The following is a 13,043-nucleotide window of genomic DNA, read 5'->3' on the forward strand; positions in this document are numbered from 1 at the left end:
GGTTGTGGTCAAATTTGGGCTAAACTTTTGTACCACTTAAGCATTACTCTTATAAATATAATAATCTATGTTTGTTTTTTCCGCGTGCAAGATACATTTGCTCAAAAATAAATGTTCCCAGTGATGACATCTCATGTGAACATTGCTGGTAAAAAAAAATTCTGGTGTGAAGGAGGTTGCTAAATAACGTGACGGAAAACAATAAATTTTTTATGGCAAGAGATGCATTGAAAATGTTGATACCTTGAAAAATGAGCCAAAAGAAAGTTCACATAAATCATGTGAACATTTGTACTATCTCTCTCTCTTATATATACACACACTTATAAGTAATGATAGTCCTTCAAAGTTGAAGAAGCTTTTGGGGTTAAGGTTGTTGGGTCAATTCTTCTATTCTCTTATAATTTGAAAAAAAAAGTAAAAATGGATAAGGGTTTTTTCAAGGTTTTCAATCCCGAAACCAGTGCAAAACGGATGGTAAGTATACTTACTCCTCGTGGTATTTCATCTTTTGGACTTTTTTTCTTAATTTCTATTCTTCTTACTTTTGGATATGTGGTCAATGGATGTGGAAAGGGGAACACCTTGGTGAAACGTAAATTTACAAAACCTAGATACAAATGAAATGAGATTCCATGGTCTTTTCTATACATTTTTAATTGTATTTTTTCTCTCATCCTTTTCCTATGTGAATATACAAATTTTTGATATATGATTCTTGTTAACTCCTTTTCTTGATTTTTTAAGTAGTACTTTTTGAAAATGTCGGTTGTGAATAAGGGGAGAGAAAGTTAAAAGAGGAGAGATGTCTTTATCTTATGCAAGTAATATTTATAAAGCATTTTTGTTGAAACCCTAATTTTAAACTAGTATTATGTTGGTTTATTTCAGTAAGTTGATGTCATAAATTATATATATCATTTCCAATGACCATATAATGATTGTTGATGAAAGTAACTTTGCAATTGAACTATGAGAATGCCTCAAAATAGTTATCTTGAATTCTAACCTCAAAAGTCTCAAAGTTTGAGTTTATTTCACTTTTTTCTTCTAATATTGGTTGTTTTTATTATATGATCAATATAACTTAACGAAACTAATGTTGTTCAATATTTATTTTTAAAAATAAAGTTATTTTTTTCTATGCAGAAAATTCCTACAGGTTATACAAATTACAAGAATGGAAAGTTACCTAGGAAAGTTTCCCTAAGGGATCGATATGGCAATATGTGGCCTATAGGAGTAACCAAACAAGGAAGAGATATTTATTTCAAATATGGTTGGGAGAAATTCATTGAGGATAACAATATGGAGTTTGCAGACTTTTTGATATTTGATTATGATGGGAAAGGAACATTTGACTTTAAATTACTTGGAATAAATGGATGTGTAAAGAATGGAGCTGGAGGTAAAAACAAAGGGGAAGAAATGAATGTTGAACATGAAAAAAGTGTAGAGTCAAAAGAGAAGACTTGGGTCAGTGATAGTAGCAATAGTTTTTCCGATTATGATAGTGATGAGCATTACATGGTAGAAGAAGAAGTTGTCAAAGAAGATGTGGAAATGAAACAAGAGACACATAAAAGGGCTTCATGTTCAAAACGCAGATACGTGGAAGAGGAAGAAGATGAGAAGCGAGAGGGGGAGGGGGAGGAGAAAGATGCTCAGGAAGAGGAAGATGAAGAAGAGAATGAAGGGGCTGGAACATATACAAAAAAGGTGCAACATTCCAAAGGTAGAGACAATTATTGAAGATCTCTATATGCACTTTAATTCATTTCTTATTAGTACTATATTGCTGCTAAAATGACGTCTTGGCGTATTTGGACATAATCTTATTGTCCTATAAGTGTCATGAAATGTTTAGGATTATAATTTATTTTAAAAAAGGTTCGGGTAGTTGGTTTGCTTACAAAATGAGCCAAAGGACAGATTTGTTATTTGTTTGAATAGTAGAGAAGAGAAATTTAAATACCACTTTTGATATACGCCAATAATCTCTTTTATTTGTTAATGTCAATTTTCAATAAACTGCAACCACGCAAAATAAAACTGATGGGTATTTGTGATTTTCCATGAGATTTGTGTTTGTGAACCTAATCGGTTAACTTTTTTTATTCAGTTGGATGCCAAAAATCCAATGTTTGCAAGGTGAGCGATGTACCTGAACATTATGGTGCAGATATATTCAAAAGTGGACGCGCAACTCAGCCCAAAAATCCTTACTTTCTAGCAAAGATACGAGAAAGAATGAGAGATCAATTGGTAACAAAAACTCTATAAGTATATATTCTAGTAAATGATTCTATAGTTAAATCATATAACATTCTCATTTAACAATGTATTTATTCCTAATTACAGTACATTCCCCTGGATGTGCTGAGAGACTACAAACTTGAACTCCCTCCAAGCATGACCATTCGCGACTCTGCTGGCAGAGAATTTGAGACAAGAGTCAGTAAATGGACCGACGGTAGAATATGGCTTCTTGGTGGATGGCGCAATTTAGGTAGGTTTAACCTTGTGGAGAAAGATGACAAGTATATCTGTGAATTTGTGAGAGGAAAATGCGGCAAGGGCCTTTACTTACAAGTTCAAGTTCTCCATGAAGGGTCAAGTTCTCATCTAGACAATAAATAAAATAAACAGTTTGATGCCATTTAACATAGCATTTTCATTTTTATGGCCTTTAGTATTGTTGTCGTTGACAAATTTTGAAGAAAATAAGTACTGTTGTTTGTTGACAAAAAACATGAATGTTGTTTTAGCTAGTATATTGCTCTGATAAAAGAAGTGAAGATTGTTTTAGTTTGATATTAATCATGAATTATATATGTTTAAATATCTATGTTTAAGTGTAGTAACATGACTCCAAATACCTTGCTTAGAGTTTTCTCTTATGACTATAAATTTTAGATCTAAAAATCTTCTTAGAGTGAGCGCTTTTATTTTCTTTTAAGATATGTAAATCTTAGTTATAAATGTAAATTGTTAGACTATGCAATTTTATTTATTTATTTATTTTAGATTCACAACGTTTTGTTCATGTGCTTATTTGATCTTAATCATGAATTACACGTGTAAATTATTTGTCACGGTTGTGGTGGGGTGAAAACTCCACTTAAAACATTAATAACTAACACATACTATCTAGAGAGCATACATATATACAACATGCTCTCATGTTAGGGAGATGTATGAGGTGGCATCATTGTAGGTAATCTCTTGCAATGAATTTATTATTTGTCATGACCCAAAAACCGAGGTCATGATGCTACACACCCCAAACCCAACCCGGTGTGTTAGCAAAAGAATTTAGCTAAAATAGCATAAGTAACCACACATACTAGACTCTTAGAGTTTAGTCACGCCAAAAAGAAAAGAAAAGAAGAAGATAACAACAAAATTCCTAAAACCTAGTATCATAAGCATAAAGAGCATCTACTACTACACTGGAATCCGAAGTACCACTACTAAAAAAACAGTGAATACCGACCTAAAAATTTCCGACCTCAAATGGAGGTCGGTAATTTCCGACCTCCGGAGGTCGGTATTTACAAGTAGTCGGTTTTTATGCAAAATAAAGAGGGAAAACCAAATTCCGACCTCCGGAGGTCGGAATTTTTCCCGGAAAAAATGAATTACAATAAAAATACCGACCTCATGAGGTCGGTATATTTTATATTTAATTGAGAAAATAATACCGACATCAAGAGGTCGGTTTTTATTGTAATTCATTAAAAATTCCGACCTCAGGAGGTTGGAATTTTTTCTCAATTAAATATTTTATAATTCCGACTTCCGAATGTCGGTAGTATGTAATTAAAATACCGACCTCATGAGGTCGGTATTTTTATTTCATCTAATTACTATTAATTAAAGCGACATCCGGAGGTCGGTATTTTTATTTCATCTAATTACTTTTAAAAGCGACATCCGGAGGTCGGTTTGCGGAAAGCGGGAAAACCAAATTCCGACCTCTGGAGGTCGGAAATTTTTTCGGAAAAAATGAATTACAATAAAAACCGACCTCTTGATGTCGGTATTAAAAAAATAAATAAATAACAATATTTTATTTTTTCTCAATAGGTTTTGTGTAAAATAAAAAACAAAAAAAATTATAATACCGACTTCTGTATGTCGGGAAAATTAAATAGTAAAAATAAATTAATATAAAATACCGACCTCATGAGGTCGGTATTGTTTATATTTAATTGAGAAAATAATACCGACATCAAGAGGTCGGTTTTTATTGTAATTCATTAAAAATTCCGACCTCCTGAGGTCGGAATTTTTTCTCAATTAAATATTTCATAATACCGACTTCCGAATGTCGGTAAAAATTAAATAGTATGTAATTAAAATACCGACCTCATGAGGTCGGTATTTTTATTTCGACTATTAATTAAAGCGACATCCGGAGGTCGGTATTTTTATTTCATCTAATTACTTTTAAAAGCGACATCCGGAGGTCGGTTTGCGATTTGCGGGTAAACCAAATTCCGACCTCAAGAAGTCGGAATTTTTCCCAGAAAATGAATTACAATAAAAACCGACCTCTTGATGTCGGTATTATTTTCTATTTTGATTTAATTTTATTTAAATCGTTTTCCGGAGGACCATTTTGTGTTCTTAAAATTTAATGTGATACATATGTATATATATATATATATATATATGTTTAATTAATAAAATCAACCTCAAGGGTGAGTTTATATTAAAATAAATAAATATATATATATATATATATATATATATATATATATATATATATATATATAATTTAACTACACATCAACAGAAGTTTAATTTAATAAATTTACATATATATATGTATATATTTACATATATATATATATGTAAATTTATTAAATTACATATATATATATATATATATATACATAGATGTATATATATGTATGTATACATATACATATATTATATGTTGATATGTAGTTAAATTATATATGTTTAATTAATCAAATTAACCTCAAGAGGTGAGTTTATATTAAAATATGTATACATACATATATATACATCTAATATGTAATAAAGGAAAAGAATGTAATTGTACTAAATTACATGTTAGTACAGAAGAGGAGGACATTAAAGAAATTGAATTATTAGAATTAAGTTTATCTGATATACAAATAGAGAAAAACTATAATTTAATAGAAATAAATACTGAACTTTATAATTTCGCAGAAGGAGACCATATTTTACATAGCGAGAATCAACATTTAAATACGGTTACAGATCTAATAATAAATTTAGCAGAACATAGTCAGTCCAAAGACGATAGATTTCTAAAGATAATAGAAACCATAGAAACCTTGCAACAAAGACAAAACAAATCATTAGAAAAGATAGAACAAAATTTTGACTTTCTAAAAAATCAGCAACTAGATATAATTTCAAAGGTACAAAACATAGTAGTAAATAAGATAACTGATAACAATCCTTTAGAAATACTAAATAGCCAGATAGAAAACCTTTATAAAGAGACAAAAGAAATTAAGAAAGAACTAAGTAAACTTAAAGACTTAACCCTTTCATGAACAACCCCTTTTACCAAGAAGTCCTTAGAAAAACAGCACATTTTCAAGCTAACCCTGAAGGTTTATCAGATTACGTTCCACCAGGAAAAACAGATTCTATAAGCGTAAAACAAAACAATTTGATAATATTTGCTTTATTAGAATTAAATAAAAACCTAGAAGACCAAATAAAAGAAATAAATAAAAAATTAGATATTTTATTGGAAAATAAAACCCCTACTAAAAAAGGTAAGCAAGAAAACGATATACAAGACTTAATAGAACAACTCAAGAGAGTAGAATTAACTCCTCAAGAGGATAAACCTAAAAGAAAAGACAAAACATGGACCTTTTTTCAAACAGGAATAGAAATTCCCAAGAAAGACAAAGGGCCAGTTTCTCTCAAGATCGACTAGGAAATAATATGTTAGCTCGAATTATGAATAACTCATCTAAGCCTAGTAGTAGTCACCAGCTGGATGAATTAATAGATGTAGATAGAGACATAGAAATTTTCAAACAAAATAAATTAAAAATGCTAAATCCACAAGTCCTCTATAATACAGGTTTTTTCTCATCAACAGCACATCTATACAGACATTATAGAGAAGAACAGTTAAGCGTATCAGAAAACGATAGTGAAAGTATAAATTTAATTAGTAAAGAATCTATGCAAGAAATAGAGGAAGACTTAGAAGATAATGAATCAACCGTTAATATGGAAGGTATGAATATCCAAAATATAAATGAAGAAGACTACGAAGTAGACTTATCAATAGCACAAGCTAAAGAATTACATAAAGAAAATAAAACAACTTTGTTTAAGTGTAAAGGTTGTAAAATGGGAAAAATAGATATCTCTATAGTAGAAACACATTTTAAAGAATGTAAATTCAGAATAGATAATTATGGGTATAGACAAAAAGAAAACACCCAAGAAGAAAGTGATGATGAGACAACACGCAGTCTAAAAGAATTCATGGAAACCGCTTCTTCTAATTCAAGTCCTTTTCAAAAGACAACCCCCATAACACCAGTAGAATATACTATAGGAAACTTACCGCGTCATCGGGTATATAGGCAAGACCCGGCAACAGAACCAGAAATGGTTAGACCAATAGGAATAAGAATGCCAATAGAAGCCCCTATCAAGCTTCAAGATGGAGGAGATAGAGGTAAGATACTAAACATAGCAGCTCATGATCCTCAATTATGGAACTCAGTAATAGATGTATGGAAAGGAATAGTAGTAGCAGATTACATACATCATTATAGTGAGACAGATGCAGAAACTATGTATAGATACATGGAAACCTTTTTAGGAGAATCAATCAAAGGAATGTGGGAAGCATACAAAGTAACCTACCCTCAAGAATTCCAAGAACTAGTAAATATGGGACCAAATCCATATAATTTCACTAATAAAATACACAGCCTAATAACAGGAGAAGACCCTAATAGTGGATTGGTAGTATTGCAAAAGAATGCATTAATAAAACTAGAACAACTTAGCATTACAAATTGGAGCCATATCAAAAACTTTCTAAAGGATTATTTTTATTTATGCGCTATAAGCGGCAATGCGTTTGATCAAAGCTTAGGAAAAAAGCTTTTTAATAAACTCCCTGGAGCATTAGGAAGAGAAATAGAAGAAAGATGGAGTAAAAGAGAAGGAGTTATGCAAAATCCAAATGTTAATTGGTCTATCGGACATAAAATACAGCATGTTATGGAAATATTACAGGAAAAGTGTACAAATATACAAATACAAAAACAATTAAAGCAAAATGAGACTGGTTTTTGTAAGAATATATATACAACACAAAGCTATGATCAAGGTACACCAAATAAGAAATATAGAAGAAAATATCAAAATAACCAAGACTACAGACCAAGGAAAAAATATTATCTACGAAAATCTACGGCAAAAAAGCCTTACCTAAATAAAGATAGACATGTAAGAAAACATAATAATAATAGAATCTATAAAAATAGACTATCTTGTTTTACATGCGGAAGTGAAGAACATCTTGCTAACACTTGTCCAGGAAGAAATAATAGTAGAACAAGAAATTCCCAACTCATAGAAGATTTCCAAGAAACCCTGATAAATGTAGATGAATACATGTCAGATAATGAAAGTATATATTCAGTAATAAGTATAGATGCTTTAGAAGGAAGACAACACGACTCATCTGATTCAGAAGAAGAAACTTTAATAAATGAGATAGGATTAGAAAAATTGGACATCAAGGATTTTACATTTGTCAATCTACATTGTGATCACCAATTTTTAAAAGGGAAAGGTCTAGTTAGCCAAAAATGTTTTAATTGTACAGGATATCCCAGCAAAGACAGAAGAGCTAAATGTACGAATTGCTATATAGAAGGATGCCTCATGTGCATCAATAAAATATTTAACATTAAAGTTATAGACCAGACCATAAGCGTAAAAGAAAAAACATTAATGTCCCTAGAAAAAAGGATTGATAGTTTAGAAGACAGAATGAATAAATTAGAAAAGGGAAAAGAAAAGGTAGAAGAAGAGGTAGAAGAAAAGGAAGGAATTGAGCTCTTAAATGAAAAAGAGGAATACAAATCGTTTGAAGGATTAATTTGTAATGAAGACAAAAAGATCAATACTATCAAAATATTAACGAGAATAAGAATTCAAAACTATGAAATAGAAACTTTAGCTCTAGTAGACTCAGGGTGTACAAAGAGTATAATAAATAGAAATATTCTGCCTATAGAAATAATAAAGGAATTTTCCGAACCACAAAGCGCCATGCAAATGGACGGATCTTCAAATATATACAAACATTATGTTAGTAATGCTCAAATAAGTTTTTTAAACACATGTGCAGATTTCTATAAACCTACTTATAAACTAGAAAAAATATGGGTTAGAGATTTAAATATTAGGATAGACTTTGTTTTAGGCTTAGATTTCTTACTACATAATAACGGAAGTTGTCTCCTCACTAGAGATGGAGTAATATTTTCTAAAAATATGACTCAAACCTCCATAACAACAGAACCAGTTCCTACAAAATCAAGGTATGTTAAGAATACTAATAATACAAATACATCAAAATGTAATAAAGGAAAAGAATGTAATTGTACTAAATTACATGTTAGTACAGAAGAGGAGGACATTAAAGAAATTGAATTATTAGAATTAAGTTTATCTGATATACAAATAGAGAAAAACTATAATTTAATAGAAATAAATACTGAACTTTATAATTTTAAGAAAGGATTACAACATATAGGAGTTATAAAAAAACAGAAAGACCTAGACGAAGTAATTTCTATCTTAGATAAACTAGAAATAATTGGAGAAAGACCCCTGAAGCACTGGGAAGCCAATCATATAACCTGCAGACTTGATATTATTAACCCAGAATATACGGTTAAAACTGCTTCAATAGAATCCACGAATGAAGACCTGAGGGAATTTGAAGATCAAATAAAAGAATTATTAAATCTAGGGGTAATAAGAAGGTCAACTTCAAAACATAGGTCAGCCGCATTTATGGTAAGAAATCACAATGAAATACTAAGAGGAAAAGCTAGGATGGTAATAAACTATAAAAGACTTAATGACAATACTAGAATGGATGGATATAAATTGCCAGACAAATCAGAACTAATAAATCGAATACAAGGAAGAAAATTTTTTAGTAAGTTTGACTGTAAGTCCGGATATTGGCAAGTCAAAATGCATGAAGATAGCATAGAATGGACAGCCTTTACCTGCCCAGAAGGACATTTCGAATGGTTGGTAATGCCCTTCGGTTTAAAAACAGCCCCTCCAATTTTTCAAAGAAAGATGGATAATATATTTAGAGACTATAAAAACTTTATTTTAGTTTATGTAGACGATATTTTAGTTTTTAGTAATAATACAAATGAACATCTAGGACATTTGCAAACGGTATTTAAACTATTCGTAGACAATGGAATTATAATTAGCAAAAAGAAAATGGAATTATGTAAGACTCTTATAAAATTCCTAGGGGTAGAAATTGGAAATGGAAAGATAAAACTACAACCCCATATAGCAAAAAAGGTCCTAGATATGCCTGATAAATTAGACAATACTAAAGACTTGCAAAAATTTCTAGGAATACTAAATTATGCACGGAGTTTCATCAAAGATCTAGGGAAAGTAGCAGGACCCCTATACTCTAAAACAGGAAGTCATGGACAAAAGACATTTAATGTAGAAGACATAAAACTAGTACAAAAACTCAAACAAATGGTTAAAGATATACCAGATTTAGCCCTCCCACTAGAAACAGATTACCCAATAGTAGAAACAGACGGAAGTCTCGAAGGGTGGGGAGCAGTTTTGAAAACAAAAAACAATAAATATGGAGATAAAAAAGACGAAAAAATTTGCGCTTATCACAGCGGAAAATACAAAGAAAAGGGAAATATGAGTAGCATAGATGCAGAAATTTTGGCAGTTATATACAGATTAAATAGTTTTAAGTTATACATTATTAATAAACAAGAAATTCTGGTAAGAACGGATTGCGAGGCTATTGTAAAATTTCACCAAAAAATAGAAGGAAAAAATAGTAGTAAAAGAAGATGGTTAAATTTTTTAGACGCCACATCAATATACAATATATCTTTAGAGCATATAAAGGGGAAAGATAATTCTTTAGCAGATCAACTAAGCAGACTTATGAAAACTAACTGTTTGTTTTCAGCATGAGTACAGATAAAGACGGAGCATCTAGTTCAAATTCAAGTGGGCAAAAAGACAAAGACTTGTTGCAGACTCTCTTAGGAAATACTTCATTTCAACCACAAACAAGACAAAATACAACGAGCATGGAAAGAATATATTTTGGAAAACAAAATTTAATTTTCTATCCTCCATCCAATCTAAGTTTCAGGGTGAAGCCAGAAACGAAGATAGATAGACCTCAAAGATGCTTAATAGACAACCTATGGATAGCATACAACAAGATTCCTCGAGACAACAGTTATTTCGTGTCCGTAGTAAATTCATTAAGCCATTATTTTACAGACAAAAATGAAGACAAAAAATTCAGATTTTATGTAGTAATCCAAGGAAAATTACAGGGCGTGTTCCAGACATGGATAGAAGTAGTAGATTCAATTAAAGACTTCCCTACCCCACTCTTTAAGGGATTCAATGATTTGAATGAAGCACTAGACTATGCTAGAGGAACTCTCGGGCCTAATTATTTCATCAGTCCAGCTTTAAGACAAATTTCAAGACCGTCTTTGCAATACAATATTCAGAAAGACACAAACAGAATCATTTTCTGCGATCATTGTTCCTCAATGACGGAAGGATTCAAAAGGCTAAATCAGACAATCGAAAGACTAGAAACAGAAAAAGGGAAAATGACACAACATATCCACTCATTACAAGAGAGGATAAGATTTTTACTTGGAAATACCGATCAAAATAAGAGTTCTCCATCTCCCCACAAAATGGATAAGACGGGTGTACATTCCCCAACGAATGTAGAAAAAGCTATTGTACCAGCTAAAGGTACAGCTAGTCCCGTTCAAACGGTAGCGGGTAAAGACTCATCAAATCCGTTGATGGTTGACACTTTACCAAAAAGTGTAAGAATTCTGCCGGCAAGCTTCAATACAATGGCGGAGACAAGTAAAAGGACAAAAGGATTCCTTCAAAAAAGAAAAAAAAATAAAAGGATAGAAAAAATAATAAAAAGTTCCCTTTACAAATTTCTCACAGAAAAGACTAAAGAAGTACAAGAAAAAATCATACGAGAAAATCCAAAGCCAGATCCAGCAAATTCTGACCACGAGAGTAGCAGTGACGAAAATAATTTATCAGACCAGTTTAATCAACATTATGATCCAAATGACGACAATGATTCAGGGATGAGTTTTGATTCTGTAACACTACACAACCTGGATACCTAGAGAAATACGTAGCAATAACATCAACACAAGAAGACAAAAAAAAAATAAAAAAAAAATAGGTAAGCAGTGACATCACAAGCCTTCATCAACTACAAGACTCCACTACAAATAGGTAAGCAGTGACATCACAAGCCTTCATCAACTACAAGACTCCACTACAAGACCATTATGATAAAGAAACTCCACTACATGTCCACTACTCCACTATCACAAGAAGACAAAAGAAGGACACCACTCCACTATCACAAGAAGACAAAGAAGGACACTCAATTTCAACAAAGGTTTCACAAAGCCATGTGACGATGGGGCCCAAAGAGCACCCGGCAGGTGAAGAAAGTTTTTAGAAATTGAAATCCGAATTTCAAATCCGGATGGACTTCTATAAATAGAACCATATTACAAGAAAAGAGAGAGAGCGAAGTGCAGAGCAGAGAGCAAAAGCTTAAATATTTCTAAGTAATAGTTTACATATTCCCCTTCCCTTTTAAAATAAAAAGTGAGTAAGTGTTTGTTGTGTTTGTACAAAGAGTGTGAGTGTTTATTTTCCTACAAGTACCTGCAAGGTCACTTCGGGGACTCCCGAAAGGGAAACCTCATTCCGACCATTATCATGTAAGTAGTTATCTGTTTTCTAGATCCTAGTAATCTTCTCCCGAAGTGTATGTACTATGTTATTATTGTGTATGTTATTATGTGTGTATATATGATATGATGTTCATATTATTATGATATGCTATTATGATTTTCGTTAACATGTTCACTCTTTGATTTATTCTTAGTAAATGGTTAGTTCTCTATCCTCTTAGTAACCCCGATAGATTAACCTGTAAATACCTAGGGATGTTGAAAGTCCGCCATGGTCAGAAAACCAAAAGGACTGTGAATCCCAGGGTGTGGTTAAAGAAGCAGGTGCTAAGAAAATGGGTAAAGAAAAGAGATGAAAGGAGTAAGGTAAAGAGATGAACATATATATATATATATATATATGTTTAATTAATAAAATCAACCTCAAGGGTGAGTTTATATTAAAATAAATAAATATATATATATATATATATATATATATATAATTTAACTACACATCAACAGAAGTTTAATTTAATAAATTTACATATATATGTATATATTTACATATATATATATATGTAAATTTATTAAATTACATATATATATATATATATATATATACATAGATGTATATATATGTATGTATACATATACATATATTATATGTTGATATGTAGTTAAATTATATATGTTTAATTAATCAAATTAACCTCAAGAGGTGAGTTTATATTAAAATAATTATATATATATATATATATATAAATAACAATATTTTATTTTTTCTCAATAGGTTTTGTGTAAAATAAAAAACAAAAAAAATTATAATACCGACTTCTGTATGTCGGTAAAATTAAAGAGTAAAAATAAATTAATATAAAATACCGACCTCATGAGGTCGGTATTTTTTATATTTAATTGAGAAAATAATACCGACATCAAGAGGTCGGTTTTTATTGTAATTCATTAAAAATTCCGACCTCAGGAGGTCGGAATTTT

The 13,043-nt window shown here is 30.9% G+C and overlaps 1 protein-coding gene across 1 annotated transcript; it reads left to right on the forward strand.

Annotated features, from left to right (window-relative positions):
- Positions 1-423: 423 nt before the first annotated feature.
- On the forward strand, positions 424-2,640 carry LOC125835357 (B3 domain-containing protein At5g60140-like). Its single transcript, XM_049514476.1, has 4 exons — positions 424-477; positions 1,150-1,735; positions 2,123-2,265; positions 2,362-2,640. Exons 1-4 carry the CDS (start codon positions 424-426, stop codon positions 2,638-2,640), a joined length of 1,062 nt encoding a protein of 353 aa, XP_049370433.1.
- Positions 2,641-13,043: the final 10,403 nt, after the last annotated feature.

Source organism: Solanum verrucosum, unplaced genomic scaffold (assembly GCF_900185275.1).
Source record: "Solanum verrucosum unplaced genomic scaffold, falcon-dt-bn FXZP01000098.1, whole genome shotgun sequence".
Classification (NCBI taxonomy): Eukaryota; Viridiplantae; Streptophyta; class Magnoliopsida; order Solanales; family Solanaceae; genus Solanum; species Solanum verrucosum.